Raw genomic sequence first — 27206 nt, forward strand, 5'->3', positions numbered from 1 at the left:
GACATTGCCCTATCTTCGAAATCGGCCCACACATGGGGATTGCTGAACGCCTGCTGCACCTCCGCCACGAGTTGGCTCGGTATTGTACAATCTTCGGTATCGGCCCACGTATGGGGAGTGCTTAAGGTCTGTGTCAGCTCCACCGTGTGTCGGCCCGGCAATGCACTACCTTCGAGATCGGCGCATATATGGGGATTGCTTAACGCCTGCTCCAGCTCCGTGGTGAGTTGGCTCGGTATGGCACTATCTTCGGTATCGGCCTCTTGACACATACTTCACCTCCGCCATAAGTTGGCCTGGCATTACACTATCTTCGAGATCGGCCCATATATGGGGATTGCTGAACGTCTGCTTAACCTCCGCCACAGGTCAGCCCTGCACTGATCGGCTCACATATCGGGAGTGCTTGTCAGCTACTTAATCTCTACCAAGGGTTGGACCAGCATTGCACTAGCTTCGGGATCAGCCCACGTATGGGTTGTGCTTAACGCCAGCATCAACTCACCCGCGGGTCGTCTCGGCATTGCACAATCTTCGAGATCAGCCTACATATGGGTATTGCCTAACGCATGCATCACCTCCGCCGGGTGTCGGCCCGGCACTGCACTGTGTTCAGGCTCGGCGCACGTATGGGAACTGCTTGACCCCCGTGTAACCTCCACCGTAGGTCGCACCGGGCTTGCAATAGCTTCGGGATCGCCCCACGAATGGCGAGTGCTCAGCACCTGTGTCAACTCCGCCGCAGGTTTTCCCGACAGTGCACTGCAGGCGTTAAGCAATTCCGATGTGGGCCGATCTTATAGATCGGCCCACATATCGGAATTGCTTAACGCCTGCTTCACCTCCGTGGCAAGTTGGCCCAGTATCGCACAATCTTCGGGATCGGCCCCTTGACACATACTTAACCTCCACCGCGGGTCGGCCCGGCATTACACAATCATCGAGATCGGCCCACATATGCGGATTGCTTAACGCCTGCTTCACCTCCGCCGCGGGTCGGCTCTGCACTGCACTCTCTTGAGGGTCTGCACACGTATGGGTAGTGCTTAACACCTGTGTAGCCTCCACCATGGGTCGGCCCGGAATTCCACTATCTTTGAAATTGGCCCACATCAGATGATTGCTGAACGCCTGCTTCACCTGCGCCGCGAGTTGGCCCGGTATTGCACTACCTTCGGTTTCGGAACGAAAAGGCATCTGATTCAATAGAGATACCAGCAGTCATAGAGGCATCACGTAATGATGGAGTACACAGCACTTACGTAAATATCTTGGAAAATATCTACAGAGATTCCAAAGCTATCGTAATTCTTCCCAAGAAAACTAGAAAGATGCGTATAAATAAACGGGTCAGACCACGGGAGACAATCTCTCCAATGCTATTCACTGCGTTCCTGGCAGAAATGTTCAAGCTATTAAACTGGGAAGGCTCAGGAGTAAGGATCGATGGCGAATACCTTAGCCACCTTCAGTTTGGCGATGACATTGTTCTATTCAGCGACATCGCAGTCGAGTTACAACAAATGTTGAGGACCTTAACAAAGAGACTTTAAGAGTGGGGTTGAAGATTATATGCAGAAGACAAAGATAATGATGAATAACCGAGCAAAGAAACAAGAGTTCGGGAGCGCCAATGAGCCTCTAGAGTCTGTGAAGGAGTGCGTTTACCTAGGTCAATTCTTCACAGGGAACCCTGATCATGAGAAGGAAAATCATAGAAGAATAAAAATGAATTGGATCGCATACGGCAGACATTCTCAGCTCCAGATTGGAAGCTTACTATTATCATTCAAATAGAAAGTGTACAATCAGTGCATTTTACTGGTGCTGTCATATGTGGCAGAGACTTGGAGACTGACAAAGAAGCTTGAGAACAAGTTAAACGTCACACAAAGAGCTATGGAATGAAGAATGCTAGGCATAAAATGCAGAGACATAAAGAGAGCGGTTTGGATCAGAGAGCAAACTTGTATAGACAATATTCTAATTTACATCAAGAGAAAAAATAGAGCTGGGCAGGTCATGTAATGCGCAGGTTAGATAACTGTTGGACCACTAGGGCTACAGAATGGATAGCAAGAGAAGGAAAGGGCAGTGTAGAAAGGCAGAAGACTAGATGATGCGTTGAAATTAGGAAATTCGCGGGTTCTAGTTGGAATCGCTTGGCGCAGGATAGGGTAATTGGAGACCGCAGGAAGAGGAATTCTTATGCTGATCATGATTACGAGAGCACAGGCAAATTCTCGGTGAGCAATGTATGCCGGCACATGCCGGTTATATTTCCAGCGTGGGCTGGGTGTCATAAACGACAGGTGACATGTCTGCCATTCGTAGCGCTATATGTGCTGGAAACGTTGCCTGACAGAAGAGAACAGCAATTTATTTTCATGTTCCCTATATTGATTCCCTCAAGAGCAAATGTATAAAACAAACGCTGGTGTCAAATGAAAGTAAAACGAAGTATGGTTCCTGTATTTACAGAAAGCACGTAAATAAATAATGGGAAGCATCCTTTGTGTGGAATTTTCGCATTTCCTTGACACTTTCTACTAACTACATTTATGTAGAGCCAATTTTGCTTATGAGAAATGTATGCTTGGAGTAATTCATTTACTTTGTCACACAAACGAAAATTGTTAAGTGTGTCTACCATTGCTGCAATACAAACCAAAGCCAAAAGCGATTGTTTGTCGCTGGAAAAAAAATGTAGCGTACGGATAGGCTCTATTATGATGAACCGCAGGGCCTAAATAAATAATGAATAGGAATATACAAGTGAAATTGGAACGCAAGTTTTCCAAGAATATGCAAAACGAGTACACCAGTTCGCCCAATAAGCATAAGGCGGAGTGAAACCGAAAGGAAGTCCCCCAACACGGCTTTCATGAATGCCGCGTCACGACTACTGGGCGTATACACACTGGTATATCCGAACACCAGTGGCCAGATGGTCGCTAGTATTAGTATTCGGTGTCAAATGTAGATTTTTTGCAGCAAGTTTTGCTTACGGGATATGTAAGATCGAAGAGTGCCACTTTACTTGTCAATGAGTTGAACCTTGCTAATCGCGTCTCACTTAGTTACGATGGAGTAACTATGGGAGTGTCCATGCTTCTTGCTAAAATTTTGAGCAATCTCGAACAAAAAAAGGTCGTTAGTATAAGGGTTTCTTCAAAGACCTGGGAATGAAACGTTGTATAATGTTATACATTCTGACTAAATAAATCTAGCCTACTCAGGTTAGGTAAGACTTTGAGTGCAAAAGTATTTCCAAGAAGGTATTTGGAATTCCACAACACGCTTTATTATGTCATACAGAAAGCAAGTAACGCACAGCACAAATAATATTGTGAATTAACTTACCTAATACACGCTATACTTTCGGCAGTCTCACGCAAATATAATTACAGTATAAACATCGCCGTAAGTACGCCCTGATTGACAAAGTCCTATTTTAAACTGATGCATTCTACAGCGAAGCTGTCAGCCTCGAGATGGTCAGAAAATTTCGCGGCCTCGTTCTCAGACAAAAAAAAATGCGTTCAGCGACTGCAAAAAAAAGTCTTCCCCCGATTGAAGCGACAAGTGCAGAGAATATATGGTATCATGCACACAACTTACAACCCGCCGTGGTTTCTTAGTGGCGTAGGTGTCGCGCTGCTAAGCACGAGGTTGCGAGAATTAAAGTGCAAAATGATCGGTCTACGTAAGTGTAGGTGCAGGTTAAAGAAGCCCAGGTGGTCAAAATTAATACGAAGTCCGCCACTACAGCCAGCCTTGCAATCAGATTGTGATTTCGGCACGTAAAACACGAAATTTAATTTCTTTTACTACAACATACAGCAGCTCCTTACGACGACTGGAAGGCGAAAACCCGCGTACCGATGCATTCAAGACGGTAACGTGACGTACACATCCTCATTAATTCGTTTAGACAACCTTGTCATTTCGCTGTTATCCAATTAAGCACCATATATATATATATATATATATATATATATATATATATATATATATATATATATATATGTATATGATAATGCATAGGGTATGTACAGTGTGTCCGTAAAGTCATCGCGCAGAGTGACCGGTAACAGGAAAGCAACAACAGTTCTGCGGCTTGCTAAATTTAAGTGCCTCACCAAAGTGCAACGTGAATTTCATCGAGTGTACAATGACCTGCCACCAAAGAGTGATAACATTAATCGATGGGTTAAGAAGTTGAAGGATACCAGCAGTTTGTTGGAAAAACCCCGTTCTGGTAGCCATGAGTAAGTGACGAGTCTGTAAAGGCTATACAGGAGCACAACACTAATGAAGCCCGGCGTGCGTATACTCTGCAATTACTCCTAAGCGTATGGTGTGAAAAAAACATCTACGTTTTTCGTGTTACAAATTGGAGCTGTTGCACGCTTCAAACTACGGTTTTTACCGTAATGATTGGCGTTTGCTACTGACAATCGGACTGCACAGAACAGGCATAAAACTTGGAGAGCTTTCCCTTGATATGGTGCAAACTTCACACCTCTGTCTTGCGTAATTCACGTCCTGTGACCGGTTAAATGTGCACAATGATTTTACGGACGGACTGTAGTTTTTTGTACCTTTCATGTAGTTCAAGCGCTTTCGCTTAATGACTTTCAAAGTCGACAGCCCAATGAAACGTATAAGGGTTTCGGCCAAATGAAGATTAAGCACAAAACAAGCACCCAAACTACATCGTTGATAAGGCCCTCCTGATAACAATGCGAAGCACGTGGTGCTCCGCGCATGCATTTTCCGACAAAGGTGAACGGTAGCTTGCTACGTCAGGAGTCACGTGACTATCCTGTCATATATGAAACAACCAGCGTGAGTAGCGTGGTAGCGCGAATACGAAGAACAGCAAAAAGAAAATAAGCAGAAATGCGAGCATCTGCGGCGCGCTGCCGATGATCGCATTGCAGCGGAATTATAGCACAGGGGAAGTCCGCACGTCCACATTCTCTTGAATTGAGGAATTGAGCAAAAAAATTGGCCAGGGACACATAAACTGGTTACGGCTGTGAATGTGACAGCTCTATAGTGGCTTAGGCAAGAGGTTTTCGATTGAGCTTTTCCACGCGCATTAAAGTTATTTCTGTTTATTCGCTGTGTCTGTCAGGGTTTCCCGGCTTCCGGATAAGTAGACGTTTCAAAGCTCATGGCAGTAGAGACAGCGCCGATGATAGCCGCGGAGCAAGCGACGCGCCGGAAGCAGTGTGCTCGTTTTACACACTCACGACACTCAGGACCGTGGAGCCTCTGAGGCATGGGAGAAGCGTGCTCGTCTTGCAACTTGGACGATCCGTGCTATTCCTCACACAGACCGAAATGCAAGAAATTTAATTTTGAAAGCCATTAGTTGAGTTCGTTTACGGGAACCTGTCTGGGAAATTTGACGTCAATGCGACCAGTTTTGACGTGTCTTTACTCTTTGCGCCGTCGGCAATTTTACAGTGAAGCTGTATACCTCTACCGTTCAAGGAAATTTTCGTGTCGCAAGAAAAGAAATCTCCCCATACATGGGCCGATCCCAAAATAGTGCAATACCCGCTTACCCGTTGCGGCGGTGAAGCCGGCTTTATGCACTCTCCTACGTAGGCCAATTCCGAAGATAGTGCAATGCCAGGCCTACCCGCCGCAGATGTGCAGTTCGCCATTAAGGGGCCCACACACACAGCTTCGCTGGTCATCCTTCTTCAGAGAGTGGAGGGCCACTGAGATTTTGTGCACCATCGCTCGGTAAGGCCGAAGAATACGACGCCCTATTTTTGCATAATGGGGCATATGACGTTTTAGCATTGACAAAGCATTGCATACCCCCCTCACCCAACACCACCTAGAAGACTGAAGGCCCACACATCGCGGCGTGACGTCACGCAGGTCAGATCGTCCTGGAAGTGGGCTTCACTACGCCCGTTCTCTGCGCGTAGCGGCGCGTTGCCGTGAAATGAAATTAAATTCTCTCGCTCTTGTTACGAGTATGAACTAACTGATATGCTGCGTCTGCAGTTGTGTACGAAGCTTGGCCGGGAAAAATTGCCAGAGTTTGTAGCCTCGTGCCTTAAGGAGGCGTTTTGCATGCTTACACTTGTAAGAAACTGTTTTATGACTGATTGGAAGTGACTATCCTAAAATTTTATCATCACTGTTCGGCATCAACTTAGGTGGAGTAGCTATAAGCTATTCAATTTTCAACCTACCGCCATGATTATATTATACTTAACACTTCGATGCTTTATTTACTTTCAGAAGCCCTATCAGGGACGTTATAAAAATGGCAAAATTTGACATTACGTGAAAGTATAATGTCAAGAGTTCAAAATGGAAGAAATCAACACTCATACAATGACACAAACTCATTTCTGCTTACGTACAATGTGTTCGTTATACCCAACCAATCAAAACGACCGCATAAGCAATGCGTTTACGTACAATGTGTTCGTAATACCCAACCAATCAAAACGACAGCATAAACAATGTGTCTCTGTCGTATTGGCTGCCGAAAATTGTTGACGTTTGGCGTTGCATACTAAGCGCAAACTGATTTCAGAAGCAAATAAATTGTGAAATCCTCTAAATTAAAAATTTGAAGAAAAATAACATATATTTATATTAGGATAGGACGTAATGCCGTAATAAGACAGCCGGCGCATTGCAGCTGGAACGCAACATCAGAGAAAACCAAAGGAAATTAAGAAGATGAGAGAAAGTCGATGCGTAAGGAACCAAACAAAAAAGGCAAATGATGATGTATGTGTTTTATAAATACATCTTTGAATAGGCAAATCTACCACACGTTACCAGATATAGGAGTAATGTTTAGCACCTTAGAACGACTGGTATATATTTCTAGCACACCCTTGAAACAGCCGTTTCTCCTTCATATATTGACCATGAAATAGTTTTGTTTATATCTTGTGCCACAATGGGTAAAAGGTATAGAACCGTGCGCATTTGTACAGGAAATAATTTCCTCATCTCTGTAACATCTTCGCCCATGCGAACGTATCAATTTAGCACGTCCATCCTCAATCTATGTTTTTCCGATTATATATTGAAAAATTTTGTTGCACGTCCTAATAGGATATAGGCGCACAGGGATGAGCAATATCCGATTTTAGTAGCACGTGGTTGCCAGGGTATTCGTAATTTTCACATATACACGGAAGAGAACTGATGCTGTGAGTTGAACTCAGTGTTACTTTGTCTGCTGATCTGCCAAGAGCAGCTGCTCTCACCTTTGTACGAAGATTCTGTGGGCCGTCATAGGTGAAGATTAGTCCTTGTTGGACGTCGTATGCAACGAGTGCATGGTACACGGTGTCTACATAGAAGGAGTTGTTGAAAGCAGGACGAGCGCAGGCCTGTTGGAAGGACACGTAATTCGTGAGATTTCTGAGCACAGATCTCCGAATGTACCAAGAAATTCATACCAGTTTCTCAAAACCATTATTCTGTTACACTAAGGTGTAGTGATGTGCTTAGTTTTGAGATACGTCCCGTTGGAGCAAGCTTAGACCAGCTGTTGCCCGGTTGTTCCAAACGCGTTACAAGCTATATTCATTCATGTTTATATTTGTTCACATAAGCTGAGAAAGAAATACAAAATATCACCAAAGATGCTAAATAAAACACAGAGTTGCCTCAGGGGATCCAGCCCTCGTATAATCTCCGCTGAGCATATTTGGAAAGAATAAAAACCGAATTCACAGCTGAGCAGCTTTATTCTTACACAGAGTTGGAAGCATATACCAGGTGAAAGTGTCATACAAAACTTTGTAGAAAACGACTTCCTTTGCGAGTTACCACGAATGTTCAGTATCCCGTATTAGAGTTCCTAACCAGTTTCTAGCCTTGGAAGACAGCGCACAAGATTCCGAGGATAGCGCAGACCAAACATAGGAGCAACGGGGACCTGCTACTTGGTATACACAAAAGAGTGTGCTCCCTTGGTTATGGGTACGCGCAAATTGAAGCGCTGGGTATGGGACGTGTATGATGATTATTATAATGGCAGTCATTAGGATGATGATGATCATTACATATTACAAAATTCAGGTGGTTTAACGTCGAGTTGGCATCGAGCAAATGTGGCTCTGGCACTGATATCACAGTTCCACATGTGGTTCGCAAACCCCAATCTGGTTCCATAAATTCGCCCGAAAAGACAATTTCTTTCATCGACTTCAACTTGGCGTTACACTGCCGTCTAACTTGTTTTGAAGTGAAATTTAATGCTGGGGGTTTTATGTGACAAAAATAAGATATCATTAAGAAAGAATAATTAACAGGGACTCTTGAATGAGTTGTGCACACGAGGCTCTTTAGCATGCAACTATATCGAAGTACAAGCGCGTTCTCAGAGGCGACCACGCAGAAATATGATTGCGGCGGCCACGAGAGAAGACGGGACCTTAAGCCTAGCAGTGCACTGATGTAGCCACTCTGAAAAAGCGGCGGCCATTCCGGAAATTGTAACAACATAATGTAGTGCGCATAAAGCAATACCTATTCAAGTGAGTTCCATTTATTCTTTTCGACGCCGTGAAATGGTACTAGATACTAAAAAGGTTCCCAGAGAGAGCACCAGGAAAGAAAATAAACACAAGCGTTCCTTATGTCTTATACTTTTTTGTGTACTATGACGTAACCATAACCACGCTATTCGGAGCGTACTGTGTAACTGTAGCTGGACTTAGGGAGGTTAGTGCGTAATGAAAGAGCTGATAGAGACTCGCCTAACAATCTCTAGTTAAATTGTAACAGAGTATGCGACTTTCTTTAAAGTAGCAAGGTTCGAAGGCAGGTAAGACTTATGTTACAAAAAAGACGGTGACGCACTGGCTTTGTTGAGTAAAGCCCACCTATCTTTTATACTTTCACAAATCGCCGCCAATCTGTGACATACTTCGTCGTCTTCGTGTCTATCTTCGTGTGTATCAGCGTATTCGTGTCCACTATCTATCTGAAGCTCAGAGCAAGTATCACAGAGATAGCCGTAATGGGTTTGCTCCCATGGGTGGTTTGATGTGCGCCGTTGTCCGCTAAAGTTCTAATCGCCAAATGAATGGCGATAAAGTTACACAGAAAAATAATTCTCATTAGGCTATAAGGACTAGAACCACTCACAAACAGATTGACAATCCATGATGCAGCCTCCCACCCACTCATCCACATTTTACACGGCATAATCGCGCAAGCAGCCCTCATAATTGACACCTCACATTGAACATCTTCCTGCTAGACCATGCTTATTTCGTTGCCTTTGTGGTGTGGCACATGGCCTTCATCGCAGCTGCAGAGGCAGGCCTAAAAATATGTTTTTAACTCATAATGGCAATGACTTAGCATCGGCTTTGTGCTCCTTATAATCTCTTTTTTGAGCGTTCTGCTTCTTCGCATGGTAACTGGATAGGAATAGCTGAAGACTCATTAGTCTTGCTAGGAAAACAAATTCCACAAAAGCCCAAGGCGAGTTATAAGAAAATAATGTTGTGTGTTGATGCATCTTTTTCGTAGTAGAGATTTATGGCGAAATGCGTATGACAAGATCATGAAGAACAGTCAAGAACTCTCGCTGAATTACTGGGAAGCGCAAGTTCCAGAGACAAATACTCCTGCGTCTTGTTCTAATTGGCAGCCATTGTGGCGCATTCGTTGTGGTTTTGTGCTATTAATCCCAAGGGCGCCAAATTGAATCTTGCATGCAGCGACCATATTTCGATAGTTGTGATATGCAAAAACGTCTGTGTACCATGCATTGGTGAACGTTGAAAACCCCAAGGGTTCAAATTGACCAGGCGACTGCCGTCCACTTTACGCATGCTTTAGACTACGTCCTATCCAAACCTGGCCCTTTTCCATACGAAACTTTCATGGGCTTTTAGCTCTACTTGACACGAGTCTAGGGCTGTTAGCTATCGCGCACACATGCTCTGGCGATGCCCCTCGTTACAGGGACCCACTCACATCAAGGAAAATGAAGCTCTGCCATAGAGAGCTCAACACTTTCACAGCAAACTTGGGCTATTCAGAGACAGCCTCGGCCTACCAGTCCCCACGTGGGAGCGACCCGCAGCTCTGCCTTAGGGCAAAGCTTCTCAGGAGTTTGTAAGTAAAGTTATTTGTCTGTCTGTAATTCTTCAAGGGAAATAGCTCATTTGCCACATAAGGATGATTAATCCAAGAAACACCGTAAGAAATAGTTTTAGTCTGCATGGCCACTATGAACGGCATGGCGGTACAATAGTCATATATATATATATATATATATATATATATATATATATGGGCATGTTCAGATAAGAACGGTAATCGAGGTCCCATGACCATTTTTTGTTTTCAGTGAAATTTTTATATCTGATGGGCAAATGTGTCCACACAAAGGAATGAACCTTAGTTTTGCAAGAAACTTCGTAGTTCTCTCAGAAAAAAATCGTATGTCACAAGAGGTGGAGAACGTCGTTTTTGCCACTTCGCAAAGTTTCAAGTTTGGAGCCTCACTGCATGCACAATAAATTTTTCCCGCACATAAGTATTTTTTCGTAACTTTTTCGTAACATGTACTATGCGAAGAAATAAAAAAACAATTTTTCGCTGTGTCAATATTCTAAATAAAAAATCGTAAACTTCGCTTCCGGAGCTATTCGGTGCAAAAAAGGCACTTTTCAGGGCAGCCTCAGGGCAAGATGCGTAAATATCTCCGCACTTAATCTTTTTCTCAGTATTTTCCAGCTACTTTTACTCACTTTAGGCAAGTTTTGTAGTTTTACACTTGACAGATATTTTTCAAGACGGCCTCAAATTTGGCCAAAGATCAAAAACGTCAAAAAAGTGACAATTTTGCCTTCGATTTAAAAAAAATCATCATCATCGAATTTCATTAATATTTGCCTGAATAATCCTCAATACTCGATAATATTAGTGTACCAAAAAAGTGTTGCATTATATTGTTTTAAAGTATGAAAATTAATACAAAACTGGCTTCATAATTTCAATCCCTACGATTCCTCAGTATTGTCTCTTAGGATGCGCTATCGTGAGAAGCTGGATTTAGTATTGTTTTTTTTTGTGGGTAAATTTTAAATGTTACAGTTGCTGAGTACATAAGTGTAATTTTAAGTTTTTTTTTCTCTTACAATCAAAGTTCTAAAGCTCCTATTCGCTTTCGTACTCTTCTAACAGTGGGACTTAAATTACTGTAAGCATATTTGAGAACGTTATCTTCTAGTGACGTGTGGTTAGTGGTCGTTTATGTAAACATTTATTGCACCCGTCGCTACTCTCAAGATGTCTTTAACGAGCTGCCGCCGCTCCATGGATGAACCGCGCTTGGCAGCCGCTCCTATAGCTATATAACGCCCGGCGCGACCCCGAATTTCATAGCACCATGTGTGCCGCCACCGCACCGAGGCTTTAGCCGCGGCTATCATCTTTCCATCGCAACGCACCGAACGCCTGGCAGTTATACCTTAGCCTTGGACCTTCGACCGAGACAGGCCCGATGAGCGGATGTTGTCTGGATCTCGAGTTTCGCGTGTCGTTTTGCAGGCATGGTAGACGGTGGGGTCGTTTTCTGTACTCACGTGGTTTCTCTGCGCTCGAAGGCTCCCACGACAAGCATACTTGGTATCCCAGTCTCAGCTCGTACGCCAGACCGAACCAGCGTCAGTGTCGACGGCGGGCAGCCTGTGTTAAAAATCCATCCATCTGTCCATCTCCTTTTTTTGGAAAAGCAGCCCTGGGCCCTGCATCCGTCACCTGCTCTTCTGTCCTACGATAATCTTCGGAAGCGGTGAGCTTTTGCATTCATGAAGAGGTTTCCGCGGCGAACGTTTTGTGCCGACTACTCAAAAAGGCACAAACAGAGAATTGAAAAAGGACGTAATTTTCGCAGTGTAAAGACCCTCAATGTCGCTGCTCTCAAAAAAGTCCTACTTCCCGAAGAAGCTCTCCGAGTACGAGAAAGTGACTTCATCTGTCAGAATTGTTACCGTCGGTTCAAGGAAGACATAGATAATATGCAGGCAGAGTCAACCGAAACATTCGAAGAATTCCGCCCTGGAGAAGAAATCGTAGAAAATTTAAACTCCAGTGTCAGCCTTACCTCCGAAATCTCGCCCCTAAAGCCACCGAGCGCTCTAAAAAAACGCCTCAGACTTTCCTATGCAAAGCGAAAGCAGGAAGAGGTGGCAAGAGCTATGGTGACGAAAATACGATCAGGGATACAGGCAGCATATAATATCCCAGAGACTTCGCGTGCGTTACAAGAAAAGTGTGCGCAATGCAGCAGCTGGGAAGACAACCTACATGCTGCCTACAATAGGTGTACGTCCTTTCAAGAGCGTTGCCAGCTGCTGACACTGCTACCACGCAACCTAACCGTGAAATATGTGCAGGAAGTTATTCCAGAGGCAACGAGGTACGTTATTCAAAAATCGAAGAAGATGGTGGATGGAGAAGGCGTATGGTCAACACAGGAGCGATATACAAGATGTAAGCTACAACACGAAGACATTACCACCGTTTTAGAATATTACACCACGGATGAACTCGATTGCTCTAGATAGACACCGAACCAAAAGGATGTTGTGAGAATCGAAAAGGAGGGAGAGAAGGAATGGGTACCTAAACGGTTCATGACGCGGTCCTTGCGAGAATCATTCCGCCTCTACAAGCAAGCTCACCCTGCCTCCCAGGTTGGCCTCACAAAATTCATATCCTTGCGTCCTAAGTGGGTGAAATGCTCGCCACAGTGGCAAGTGTGTGTTTGCGTGTGCTGTGCAAACTTTCAGTTGTGCCTCGTGGGACTGCAGAACGCCTCCGGAAGGTCGCTTTCTCCCGATGATATGCAGAGTCTCTGCGTATGCCAGGAACCTACTGCGTCATGTTTCCTCAGGAATTGTGAGCACTGTCCACAAGATGACATTTTCACTTTGGAAAATTTTGATATGAGCAGCGAGGACGAGGTGTTGATTGCTTCATGGGAATACGGTGAGCTAGTTAAAAAAACTCTGACCGCTTCATCATTTATGAGAGAATTTCAAAGAATGACCATGAAATGGATTCTCCACAACTATATCAGATCTGTGCAAGCAAAAGCAATACATGAAGAAAAACAGAGCTGCGAGAGAGGTGCAATTGTATTGCATTTTGATTTCGCCGAAAACTGGACAGTTGTGCTTCCAGACGCAGTACAAGCGTACCATTGGCAGAAGAAGCAGGTCACCGTGTTTACCTGCGTTGTCACGTCAAGAAAATCGACTCGGAGCTACGCCGTTATTTCCGACGATATGTCTCATGATTCAGCTCATGCATGTTTGGCTCTGTCGAAAATCAAAGCACATCTCGAAGACAACGCGCCAATCTACACTAAGGTAACACATGTGAGCGACGGGGCTCCCGCTCACTTCAAGAATAAATATCAGTTTCATGAGCTAGAACGCAGTGAATGTCAAGAGACGAAATGGATGTTTTCGGCCACTGGACACGGCAAAAATGCTTGCGACGGCGTTGGTGGGCTTGTGAAACATCGAGCATCACACCACAACTTGCGGAAGCCTGCAAGTGGGGCCATACAAACAGCCAGCGGGTTCGTGGACGCAATTCAAGGAACGCTAAAGAACATCACCATTCTGGAGCTCCGACAGAGGTAGCTTGCAGACTTTCGCGAAATGAAGAAGGAAAAATGGAAAACGGCAAAGAAAGTGCCGGGAGTTCAGACGCTCCACATGTGGAAGTACGTTCAATCAAATGAAGGCAGTGCATCCTACGTGGCCTCCACCGCTGCTTCGGAATGGAAGAGACTGTGATCTGGTTTGTGCTTCGGGCTGGACAATATACTATGCGCATACCGAAGTCAACCGCTGCCCTTTATTTCTTGTTACGATTTTCTGAATTGCACTCTGCAGATAAAGCGGCACACCATTTGTAAATTGTGTCCCGATTAAAACTCCTGCTGATTAAAAACCTTGCAGATAAATTGTCCCCCTCAGAAGACGACGTTTCGTCTCCTGACAGTGCTTTGTAGAACCATTGAACACAGAGGTAAACAGATGCAGGTCCGGACACGTCGGCTTCAGAAACACATTAATATTCATTTTTATATATAAAAACTTTTCTTAGCACCGATAAATGATCTAATATTTTTAAAGAATTGATTACATACCAATGTAGCTTAGGATGATAAATTAGGCAATACAAAAAACGTTTGACCGCCGCCAACCAGTTCTTGAGACATCAGGTGAAATCGCGAATTTATTCCCATTTTGACGCATCAAGAACGCCGCTAACAAGCGAGTAGAAGCTCTACAAACATTGAGGATCATTCGGATATTGTGGTAAATAAAATGTAACCAAGTTCAGTGAGTGCTAAAACAAATTTCTGAGAGTTACTATTTCTAAGAGGCAGTAAAAACAATTCTAGATAACAAAAACATGGACTCAGTTTTGTATTCATTTTTATACTTTAAAACAATATAATGCAACACTTTTTTGGTACCTTAGAATTAGCGATTATTGAGAATTATTCAGGCAAATTTTAATGAAATTCGACGATGATGTTTTTTTTTCAATAGAAGTCAAAGTTGTCACTTTTTTGACGTTTTTGATCTTTGGCCAAATTTGAGGCCATATGGAAAAATATATGTTAATTGTAAAACTACAAAACTTGCCTAAAGTTAGTAAAAGTAGCTGGAAAATACTGAGAAAAAGATTAAGTGTGGAGATATTTACGCATCTTGCCCTGAGGCTGCCCTGAAAAGTGCCTTTTTTGCACCGAATAGCTCCGGAAGCGAAGTTTGCGATTTTTTATTTAGAAGATTGACACAGCGAAAAATTGTTTTTTTATTTTTTTGTATAGTACATGTCACGAAAAAGTAACGAAAAAATACTTATGTGCGGGAAAAATTTATTGTGCATGCAGTGAGGCTCCAAACATGCAACTTTGCGAAGTGGCAAAAACGACGTTCTCCACCTCTTGTGACATACGATTTTTTTCCGAGAAAACTACGAAGTTTCTTGCAAAACTAAGGTTCATTCCTTTGTGTGGACACATTTGCCCATCAGATATAAAAATTTCATTAAAAACAAAAAATGGTCATGGGACCTCGATTACCGTTCTTATCTGAACATGCCCATATATATATATATATATATATATATATATATATATATATATATATATATTTATATATATATATATATATATATATATATATATATATGTGTGTGTGTGTGTGTGTGTGTGTGTGTGCAATAAATAGTTCTTCGGAGCACGTGTTTCATAATTTCACGGTGGAGGCACGCACGTTTTATGCTTACATGTGGCCCTCTCGAGTGCATTTCACTAGGTGCCAGCTTTCCCCGTCAGATATCTCACGCGCCTCTCGTAGACGCCACTGAATGTGCGCGTGCTGGTATTCGTGACGCCACATTCATGACCCCACTGAATTTAGGCGTGTTTGTATTCATAGGCTAATGTGCTTTTAGAACGCATTTATTCGGTGGCCATTCCTGCGCCCAGCATATATGTTCCTGATAACCAAGCGAATTAGGACCGCGAAGGATGGAACAGCAGACACGGCGAACAGCGGGCGGTGAAAGGCGGTGATAGCGATGAAAGTGCGAGAACTAAAGCAGAAAAGGAGCGTGCAACGGAATTATGGGGCGTAAAGCGGAGCAGCAAAATATGGCGCAAGTGTGAGGAGAAAAGCGTAGAGCCGCGCAACACGGGCTCTGAACTGACAACCGAAACGTGATGGCAGCCGAGTAGCACACAGTCGTCGGTTGACCGATGATGTCATCGATAAGGCATGTGGCGAGCGCGTCTACTCACACCATATATTGGAAACAAAGCGCTGCCTGAGCGAAGATCTGTTTGCAGCGACTACTGTGAATCGCGCCTACTCATCGCCCGCGCTCTGCCTCTCGCGATCTCAGAATCAGCAAGGAAGTCGCTCCACATTTCGCTTCATTTGCATTGTGCCGCACGAGACAGCTAGGCCACGTTAGCCCCGTTAATCAGAACGTTCACTTCCCTTTATAAGCCTTGTACCTATATAACTATACAAAATATTGACACCCGAAATGAAAACACGTGTAGAGATCCACTCCAATTTCAATATTACGGTGTATCCTAATTGTCTGTGTTTTTTTTAATGCGTAAGCATTTTTATGCCTATCCAACGACGAAACCCAGCAGACACCTAAGACGATCGCTTTCAATATAGGGCCCCCCGTAGAAGCGAGCGATTTTACTTTTGTGCTGCCTTACACATCATAGCGAAATAAGCGGCAAGAAAGTAGCGCACACAGATATATCCCAACCTAGCAGATCTCCATCAAGTCAGGGCCCACGCTGACGCGCCATACGCACCGCAGCCGGAGTACGGTTGATAATGATTCGCATTGAGATGAGGCCGCATCAATGACCACGTCCTGCGTACGCGGTATAGCAAACAGGACACTGTTCAGTTACGTCGCGAACTACAGCTTGTATCTGCCTGTGTTCATCTTCCACGAAGCAACCGCATCATCCAAATGCACCATCATCCAATTTGAAGGTAAACAGAAAACTGAACAAGGAGAACCACAAAAGACACAGTGCGCTTAACAGATGCATATATTTGCTTCATTTGATAAATCTCTCTCGTCATTTCATCCTACGTCCACATCCTGTGGGAGTTATTTATAAGTGAACTTTGATACTACTGGCCTCTTTTTCGTTGTCTCATGCTAGTCTGCGGTAATAGTTTGGTGTTGCGACCACACTTCGCAGTTTCACAATTCTTACGTGGTGTTTCGGGCGATTATGCGAAACAAAGCAGCATACGACTACGAAACAGCAGCTGTTTAGTTGCAAATGCTTGCGCATCAAATATACAATCCCCATAGGAGATTCTGCGTGTAATAATGGTATTCGGTGAATCTACGCGTGTTGGTATTCATGACGCCGCATTCATGACGCCACTGAGTGGAGGCGTGGTTGTATTTATATAGTAGCTATTATTTCTTTCTTTTCCCTTCATTCTTCCAAAGAAAACTTATAAATTGAACTCTGGGTGCTTGCAATTTCACTCTTGATGAAGGCCGGAGAGCGGTCGAAACATCGGAAATAAAATTTTGCCTTTTCGCGCGCACCTGCTGACCTTTCAGTGCATTATATATGTATACAGGGTGTCTCATCTAGTTCAGGCAGAGTACCAAAAACAAAAATAGGTGCTACGCCTGTCGGATTGCCAAAGTGTTGTTGTCAGCCATATGGGGCAAGGCATGATACCTTTTCAGTTCGCCAAGCTGGGTAATCAACGAAGGTTGCTTAATTAACTTTTTAAATATTGACTCTAGCAAAAGATCTTCAGTATGAAAGTTTCTGCACTTGTTCAGATATATCTCTTTATTTTGTCTATGCTAAGCTATCTGCCTTGTTTAACTTTCCCCAGCCATTCTTTAAAGTGAGCGAAATTTAAAAAATGCCACGTGACTGCCGGGTAACTTGGGGCGCTGTCGATGATTCAATTGACCGGACAGACTCTCCGTGACCACGACGCACTGCTATGCTCCGGAGGCAGCGTGTATTTTGCTTACGTCTTTCATCACACTGTCAGCGTCCCCCCTCCATCATCTTTCTTTATTGCTCCGAAATGAGAAGAAAAAAGACGCCTGCGCTGCGTCAAATCTTGCCTCCGTTTCCATATGGCATTCGAAATTGGCAGCCCAGGTAGCACACAAAGTCTTGAAAACGTCGTATTAAGGAATTCAACGTCTGAAACAGATTTTTGACCAAAATCGACGCATCAAAGACGTTCCAAACAAGATAGCTTAAAAACGAGGGGTGAATACGTTTTGATCACGTTGGAAGCCAGACAGGTTAAAAACGAGGGGTGAATACGTTTTGCAAACGACTCAAAACGCCACCGCCACGCCACGGCGCGTCAGCCTCTTTAGCGGCTTCTACAATATTCAACAACCCATCAACGCGATCCAACCTTGCGCAAGGTGGCGATACCGTCGTCAAATCATGTGACCAAGGTGGCCACGTGATTCGTGATGCCGGGCAGCCGGGCGTGCCGGGCATAGTCGCGTCGTCATGGCGTCGTCGCGTCACCGCACTCGCATTGCGCTGTGGTGTGTTTGCGGCTGTTCTGAACGTGCTGCCGCTGCCCTTTGCTATGTAAGTGTTGCAGTGTTTTGCTGTCAAGAAAACGATATTCTGTGATCAGTTTTGGTTATGCGATATGTTTGTGTGGTTTTAATTTGGAAATCAGTAGTGTTTTCAATTGTTATGTGATCAAGGCGGCCACGTTATTCGTGAAGCCGGGCATAGTTACGTTATCGCACTCGCATGGCACTATGGTCTGTTTGCGACTGTTCTGAATGTGCTGCCGCTGCCCTTTGTCATGCAAGTGTTGCAGTGCTTTGCTGTCAAGAAAACGACATTCTGTGATTAGTTTGGGTTGTGCGATCTGTTTGAGCCGGGCATAATAGCGTTATCGCACTTGCATTGCGCTGTGGTATGATAGCGGCTGTTCTTAATGTGCTGCCGCTGCCCTTTGTCATGTAAGTGTTGCAGGGTTTTCGCGTAAAGAAAACGACGTTCTTTGATTAGTTTGGGTTGTGCGATCTGTGTGTGTAGTTTAATTTGGAAATCAGTAGTGTTTTCAATTGGAGGGCGCGGAGTGGTGGGCATTAATCAGCTCTTGAAATTCATTGTCATGTCATGTGAGGCGCCTTTTCACTGATGCTGTAATTAAGGCGTTAAGGGCAGTATAAGGACGAAAGTTATAGGGACAAAATCCTGCCTGTGTGTCCCTAGTGTCGGGGTCGGCCGCTATGCGTGATCCTAACAAGAAAGCATTTTGCAGAATGCGAAGAAAGGCGCCAAAATTTATGTCTGTGCGCACCTTGCCGATCTCCGCAATAGAGTCATCATCGTGGTGTTTTAGTTCCACGTTTAGCAAGAGTGTTGTAGACAAGGGAACTGGTTCAAACAGGCTTTTTTTATGATTCAGTACTAGTGCGGTATCCCAAAAGGTGAGGTCAAGTGCTCGCCCTATTTTCTTCCCTCGCGCTACAGCGCACTGACAGAATTTCGCGTGCACCATACCGTGCTTTTATCGTTGCGCTTCAGGTTCTCGATTGTGTTTTCGCCCCCTTTACCCAGGTGATGGGTATTTCATGGTATTACCGGGTACCACATGTGTCCATATATTGTGTCCAATATATGAAACGGCCAAATTTGATTTTATTTGACGCCTCAAATGGTAGTAATGTATTGAGTCCCTTGTAGCTTTGTGCTTGTTATCAATTTTACTATTTGGTGAATGGATACAGCATGTACGCTGCATAACTCGCTTGTGCATACTGCATACGTGAGTCGAGTATGCCCTTGGTATGAAATAACTTGTATGCTTTAGGTAGTACGATTGTTTGCAGTTTGGGACATGTGTCGGAATGTACGCTGTGCGCCCTTCGCGCTTTACGGCGGCCTGCCGAGTTCGTGCGGGTGCCTTGTGTGCGCATGGAGTTCGCGAATCGCTCTCGCAGTTTTTTTATATATATATACATGTGTTCTGTTCGCGCGCTTCGCACAACAGGGCATGTCGCAGTTCTTTGTGCTTGTGCAACACATTTTCCTAGCGTACGTCTGTGAATTATTTGATACCGGTTTCACACGGGGCTCTTTTAGCCGCTATCCAGTCCGTTACAAATCGAATTTCTCGGTCGTGATCGGCTCCTCTGCGCAAGCTACGAGAGTGAGCCAGTCGCATCGATAATTTCGATCCGGATCGGGCTTGATCGCAGTCGAGAGTGGTCGTGTGAGACTGGTTTTACACATGGCTCCCACATAGGGAACACTTTAAGTTCAATGCTACTGAGTGAAGAGCAAGTACATATATATGCCCGCGGTGGTATGTGGGCAAGTCTTTCTGGTGAAGCCAATACTTGTGCATTCAGAACATTTCAATTACCAGCGTGGTGCATCAATGTGTCTACTTCGACAAAATGGAGCACCAGTGCATATATCTGAGCATACCTGTCCAGGGCAGCAAGTGTGTCTACATTGAAACTACTACCAGCATGTGTCGCAGTTCTATTTCCAGCAGCGGGACTGCACAATAATGAGTAGGGTGCTCTCAAGCTGTTTATCTATGAAGCTGGACCTGGACTGTGTGCCAAATATTTTTGGACGTGAAAGTGGGCGTGAATTGGTAAACATCAGTGGAACTGTGCCTGGACTTTGTTGCAAATGTTTATGGATGTGAAAGTGTGAGTGAACTGGCAAAGAATTTGCTCTAGGCTACATGTGTTAAACGTTTTTCTCATTCAGAGTGCTTTTTTTTACTTTAGGAGACTGGAGATGTACGCAAAGTGTCACATGTCAGTGTTCTAATTAATGCATTTGCTGGTTTGCAAATTATTCGTTGCAACTTTATTTTTGCCAGAGAGGTACAACTTTGCCTCTTGTAAAGGGCTTTTTAGATAAAACACTTACTATTTATTATGACCATTGCTTCCTTTGTTACACAAATGCAGCTTCCAGTGCATTCCAGTTTATTTCCATGTTTATGTAAGTTTCTAATATGAGGCTTGCATATTCATTTCTCACGTTCTGGAGTGGCAAGATGCAGCATTACTGTCTCATCGTTCGCTGTACTACAGTAGTGTTCACTTGTTACACTGAATCCCCCGTTTAAGTATTCTGTACTAATTTCACTTTATTGCTTTTTTGTTGCATGGTTATTTTTTCTCGCCATTACCTTCTTTGATATATCCTAAAGGCAATATTTCCAATTTTGCATTGTTCCCCATTTTTTTTTATTTCTGTCACAGGATTGTTTTATGATGGTTTGCGGTGGTATTTCTTTTTGTGCTCTTTTCAAGCTTCTACATGATTGGTAACATTGCTTGGGGGCAGTTACCATCCAATTCATACTCTTGCATTTTTCAGTCTACTTCTTCCATTCGCTCCGATGTCACTTCTGCATAACTCTAGTCCATCTAATAGCACGCGCACTTTACTATGATAAATTAGACACTTTAGTACACTCCAGGTTTTTCTGTTCATTTTTGTATGTGTACTTGGAATTTTGTTTTATGTGCTAGTGAATGTTCACTTTCGAGTTCATTACGAATCCTTTCTGCGACTTTTGTCATTGTCGATGTACTTTTATTTCTATTTGCATTTCTCACACAGTTTGTTCGAACCTTGGATAAGCATTACATTTTAATAAAGTGTTCTTGCTTTCTCACAATGTTCTCATTTCATGCACTCTTGGCATGAAGGGCTTGGTCTGGCCACCTGCCAAGACGTGGCCATTTGTTCTTTGCAGGATGTCATTCCCATTGTGGTTTTAAGCATCTTAGCTTACTAAAGGCGGTATTGAGGTTTTATTATTCCTAACAGGCTCATTTTCGTGCGACTTGGTAGAGGATGCACCGGCCATGCGGGGAACAGTGCTTGGCACTGTGCCATGGCTCTTACAGTCAACACCGACACTTCTACTCATCTGGGGCGCGATTGGAGATCGTTGTTCGAAACGCCCGATCAGTTTAACCTCACGCGATTGGCCTAGGCTGTGCTAACGGGTGCGGCTGACGACGTCTGCGCGGCATAGGCCAGTCGCGTGAGGCGAAACTAAACGCGTGTTTTGAACGACGATGTCTGATCGCGCCCGTCACCCGCGAAAATTAGCTTCAGATGTATCGTAAACCTTTGAAGACCGCTTCTAGACCAGCTTTTTGATAACGTCCTAAAAACGTTTAGAAATTGGTTACGAATAGTTTTGGCAAAGGGATTACTTGTGTCTTTCCCAATCCTATTTCTAGACCAGCTTTTCGAATACGTCTTGCAGACCTGTTCTAGATCGTCTCAAGAAAGTAATTAAGCCAGACATTAGCAGAGATATACGACGTTTTTCCGCCGAAGTTCTCTCATTCGTGTCTTCTTTAACCCGTTTTTATCGTCTTGGATAAACGCTACGAAAACGTTACGTATCTCTTTTGTGCTACCTGGGTACTTGCCTATCGTAAAGAAGTAAAACAAAGCCAGTCATACATCAAGTCGTTAGCGCAATAATTAGAAACAGAACAGGATACAGTACACGTACACGTAAGTCGTTTTTTTTCTAGAACAATTTCGTGCTTAAAACGATAATCCCCTTTTGTCCCTTAACGTCCATCGCAGTCACGGACAGCCTATTCAATGGAATTCTGTGTGCGGAGCAGCCTTTGCTAGTTTGTTCAACTTACATTTGGGTGTGCTAAAAGCGCGGCGCGTTCGCCGGCAGTCACGTGGTCTTCTTTTTTTATTACGCGCAGGTTAAAGAAAGGGTGGAAAAGAATTCAACAGGGCAGTCATCTTAGCGTAGATGAAATAATCCGAAGTTTTTGAACAAGTGCAACAACATTTTTAGTGCAGATATTTCGCTAGAATTATTTCAAAAAAGTATATCATCGTCATCATCATCAGCAGCAGCACAGCAGCCTGGCTACGGCCACTGCGGGGCAAAGGTATCTCCCATACTTCACCAACTACCCCGGTCATGTGCTAATTGTGGCCATGTTGTCCTTGCAAAATTCCTAATCTCATTCGTCCATACAACTTTCTGCTGCCCCCTATTACGCTTCCCTTCACTTGGAATCTACTCCGTAACCTTTAATGACCATCGATTATCTTCCCTCCTCTTACGTGCCCTGCCCATGCCCATTTCTTTTTCCTGATTTCGACTAAGATGTCATTAACCCCCTTAACCCTATCTGCTCTCTTCTTACCCTTTAACGTTATCCGACCATTCTTCTTTCCATAGCTCACTGCGTTGTCCTCAGTTTAAGGAGAGCCCTTTCCTGAGCCTCCAGGTTTCTGCCCCGTATATGAGTACTGGTAAGAAACAGCTGTCAAACACGTTTCTTTTGAGGGATAGTGGCAAGCTGTTGTTCATGATCTGAGAATGCTTGCCAAACGCATCCCTCCCATTCTTATTCTTCTGATTGTTTCAGTCTCATGATCCGGATTCAGGGTCACTACCTGTCCCAAGTATACGCGCTACCTACCTGTCCTACCTGTCCCTTACCACTTCCAGTACGTCGCTACCTAACGTAAACTTCTGTTGTCTTTTAAAACTGTGAAACAATACTTTAGTTTTCTGCAGAATAATTTTAGACCTACCCTTCTGCTTTACCGGTCCAGGTCCCTGAGCATGCATTGAAATTAACTGATTAACCTGATTAACCTGAGGTCCCTGATTAACTAAGCAAAGCAATATCATTGGTGAATCGCAAGTTACTAAGGCATTCTCCATTAACTCTTATTCCCAATTCTTCCAAATCCAGGTCTCTGCATGCATCCTGTAAACATGCGGTGAATAGCATTGGAAAGATCGTGTCTCCATACCTGACGCCCTTCTTTATTGGCATTATGTTACTTTATTTATGAAGGAGTACGGTGGCTTTGGAGCCGCTATAGCTATCGTTCAGCATTTTTACATACGGCTCGTGTACACCCTGATTCCGTAATGCCTCAATGACTGCTGACATTTCCACTGAATCAAATCCTTTCTAGTAATCAACGAAACTTATATATAAGGGTTGGTTATATTCCGCACATTTCTCTATCAACCTATTGATAGTCTGAATTTGGTCTATTGTTGAGTAGGCTTTACGAAATCCTGCCTGGTCCTTTGGTTGACAGAAGTCTAAGGTGTTCCTGATTCTATTTGTGATTACCTTAGTCAATACGTTGTAGGCAACGGACAGTAAGCTGATCGGTCTATAATTTTTTAAGCCCTTGGCGTGTCCTTTCTTATGGATTAAGATTATGTGGCGTTCTTCGAAGATTCCGGTACGCTCGAGGTCATGAGGCATTCGTATGCAGGGTGGTCAGTTCTTCTAGAGCAATCTTCCCACCATACTTCAACAAATCTGCTCTTACCTAATCTTCCGCAGCTGCCTTCCGCCTTTGCATAACTCCCAAGGATTTTTTTTACTTCTTCCGGCGTTGCTTGTAGAATGTCAGATTCCTCCAGACTATTCCCTCTTCGATTTTTGTCGCGGCTGCCACTGGTACTGTATAAATCTGTTTAGAACCCCTCAACCACTTGAACTATTGTATCCACATTTGTAATGACTTTGCCGGCTTTGTCTCTTAATGCATACATCTGATTCTTGTCTATTCCTAGTGTATTCTTCACTGCTTTTAGGTTTCCTCCGTTCCTGAGGGCATGCTCAATTCTATCCATATTATACTTGCTTATGTCCGCTGCCTTACGCTTGCTGATATACTTCGAAAGTTGGGCCAGTTGTATTGTAGCTTTTAGGTTAGAGGCTTTTAAACATTGGCTTTTATACATTAATCACATCTTTCGTCTCCGGCGATAGCTTACCGATATCCTGCCTAACGGAGTTACCACGGACTTCTATTGCACACTCTTTAACGATGCTCATAAGATTGTCGTTCATTGCTTCAACACTAACGTCCTCTTCCTGAATTAAATCCGAATAGCTGTTTTTTAGCTTGATCCGGAATTGCTCTATTTTCCCTCTTACCGCTAACTCATTGATTGGCTTCTTGTGTACCAGTTTCTTCCGTTCCCTCCTCAAGTCTAGGCTAAGAGATCTTACCATCGATGGTGACTGCAGCGTACCTTGCCGAACACGTCCACATCTTGTATGAAGCCAGGGTTAGCGCAGAGTGTTAAGTTTATTTCGTTTCAAGTCTCGTCATTCGGGCTCCTCCACGTCCACTTTCGATTATCTCGCTTGCGAAAGAAGGTATTCATTATCCGCAAATTATGGCGTTCTGCAAATTCTATTAATAACTCTCCCCTGCTATGCCTATAACTTATGCCATATTCCCCAACTGACTTGTCTCCAGCCTGCTTCTTGCCTACCCTGGCATTAAGGTCGCCCATCAGTACAGTGATTTTGTTTTGACTTTATCCATTGCCGATTCTACGCCTTCATAGAAGCTTTCAACATACTGGTCATCATGAGTGGATGTAGGCGCGTAGATCTGTACGACCTTCAATTTGTAAAAAAATTTAAGCAATCTTTTTTGATTACCCAGCTTGGTGGACTGAAAAATATACGACAAGGTTCATATGGCTCAGGGCAATACCGCGGCAATTCGACACGTGTAGCATCTGTTTTTTTTAATACTTGGCCCTAGTTAGTCGAATCACCCTGTATATATGCATATGCATACATGCATGAATACATACATACATACATACATACATACATACATGACTCACTACATACATTATTAAAGGGAAAATCAGACATCCACTCGGTCGTAGCAGTTGCTACAAAGGAAACCCATACAGTTTCTTCGAAAGAAAAGCTTCAGAGTTGAAGAAAAATCCATCCTGGTCCGGGACTCGAACCCGAGGCCACCGCCTTTCTGGCGCAGCCACTCTACCATCTGAACTAACCTTTGTAGCAAGTGCTACGAACGGCTGGTTGTCTGATTTTCCGTTTAATGATTACTTCTCTCCACCTTTCGGGTTTCCGCTGAACTACTGCGTCATGCATACGTACGTACGTACGTACGTACGTACATACATACATACATACATACATACATACATACATACATACATACATACATACATACATACATACATACATACATACATACATACATACATACATACATACATACATACATACATACATACATACATACATACATACATACATACTGAATTTCAATATCGTGAAAACAAACACTGCTTTTACGCACCTTGGCAATGTTAGTGACCTGATTATCTCCGGTAATCTTCTCTTTATTGCACGCAAGTCCGCATTTGTTGCCTAGCGTGTAGCCTGTTGGACCATTGCTGGATATGTTACCCTGTTCACATGGCGTATACCAACGGCCGGACATGCCCGTGGACACAGCATACGTCAAGGTGTGGGGCCATGTGTTGTAGCGCTTGGCAAGGACACCAATGCTGATGCCCTGCATGTTGAAACAGGAAGAGCAGGTAGACAGGAATAGGTGACAGCAAACTAGTTCGTCACACCTTGCGTTACCGCCACCAAAATGAGTGCTACACATTTAGTATTGCATCCACAGCTGCTCTTCTACACCTGCTCTGATGTACTGTGCCGGAGCCCATATACAAAGAATATTGCTTGTAAGTTGAGCCTTTTTATCGGAGGCACTACGGTCTGCCGCAACAAGCCAGCGCCGCTTTATTCTCGTCCGCAAGCCGGCTAGATTAAATCACTGGCGCATTCTATTGGGCGAAAAAGAGCACTCAACAACGACCTCATATTGTTAATGCAAGGGCAGCTGCATTCCAGTGTACCAACAGCAGCAGGAGCGCTGTAGAAAAGGAGCGATTCGGCGACGCCGAAAAAAGTGGAGTGCCGTTGGAGCCGCTCCCGTGCGAAAAGCTGTGCGCGAAGGCAATCACGTGACACATAGGTGTCACATCGCTTTATTTTCGTTGTGCTGCGTTGTTATAGTTCTGGTTGCGGAAGGGACAGCGAATGAAAAGCGAAGTAGGCGTAATTATCACCACCCAAAGGCACAGTCTGGTCACGTGATGCACCTTCACCGTTGCATATGCTCTCAGAGTGTCTGGATCGTTTCAATGCGGGAGCAAGCAGTTGCACTCTTGCTGCGGTATTTCTCTGCTCATTTCTGCGTTTTACCTGTGCTCCTGTTCTGTCAATGGTATTCGCCTAAACTGCAGTGCGCACACGACTGTCTAGTCTGCGAGCATTTCCGAGCAGTCATCCTTCAGCGAAAGGGGTGGCTTAACAAATATCACAGAAGCTTTCGTTCAATGAAAGATGCTTAGAAATGCGGTATGGAAGTAGCTTTGTGGCTGCCTTGTGGTGCAGGACGACCAAAGAAGCCTCCACTAAAGGCCCTTGAATAAGGAAGCTTACGGAATTAACATATGCTGGCCTAACCGCATTCGATCCTAATACTAAGGTGAGGGATCTATGAGAAGTTGATCCTTTGTACAACGAAAGCGGCCGATACAACTCTGTAGTTGGTACTGCCATGTTGAAGTGTGCAGTCTGTCCTAAGATACCTTAACACATATATTTTACTTGGACAAAAGTCTGCCTATTTGTATAAAATTATTTAATATGACGTAAGCATTTATGCGGACTTCATCTTCATCTGTAAATAGTCATCATCAATCTTCGGCTCGTGTTCGTTT

General features: G+C 44.0%; 2 protein-coding genes across 3 annotated transcripts in view; one reads left to right on the plus strand and one right to left on the minus strand.

The window, feature by feature from the left end:
* LOC142578035 (uncharacterized) overlaps positions 1-27206 on the minus strand; it is a 132664-nt gene that overhangs the window by 16776 nt on the left and 88682 nt on the right. Inside the window, exons 5-6 of one of the 2 annotated variants that reach the window (XM_075687456.1) lie at positions 25766-25984; positions 7263-7388 (exon numbers count right to left, since the gene is read on the minus strand). In XM_075687456.1, the coding sequence (XP_075543571.1) occupies positions 7263-7388; positions 25766-25984 (345 nt within the window). The remainder of the gene's footprint in view (positions 1-7262; positions 7389-25765; positions 25985-27206) is intronic. The other variant, XM_075687457.1, reaches the window with a different exon arrangement.
* Positions 11555-14487, plus strand: LOC142579911 (uncharacterized). Its single transcript, XM_075690585.1, has one exon. The coding sequence runs from the start codon at positions 12663-12665 to the stop codon at positions 13677-13679; it is 1017 nt and encodes a 338-aa protein (XP_075546700.1). The 5' UTR covers positions 11555-12662; the 3' UTR covers positions 13680-14487.

The sequence above is a fragment of the Dermacentor variabilis genome, chromosome 4, assembly GCF_050947875.1.
Source record: "Dermacentor variabilis isolate Ectoservices chromosome 4, ASM5094787v1, whole genome shotgun sequence".
Classification (NCBI taxonomy): Eukaryota; Metazoa; Arthropoda; class Arachnida; order Ixodida; family Ixodidae; genus Dermacentor; species Dermacentor variabilis.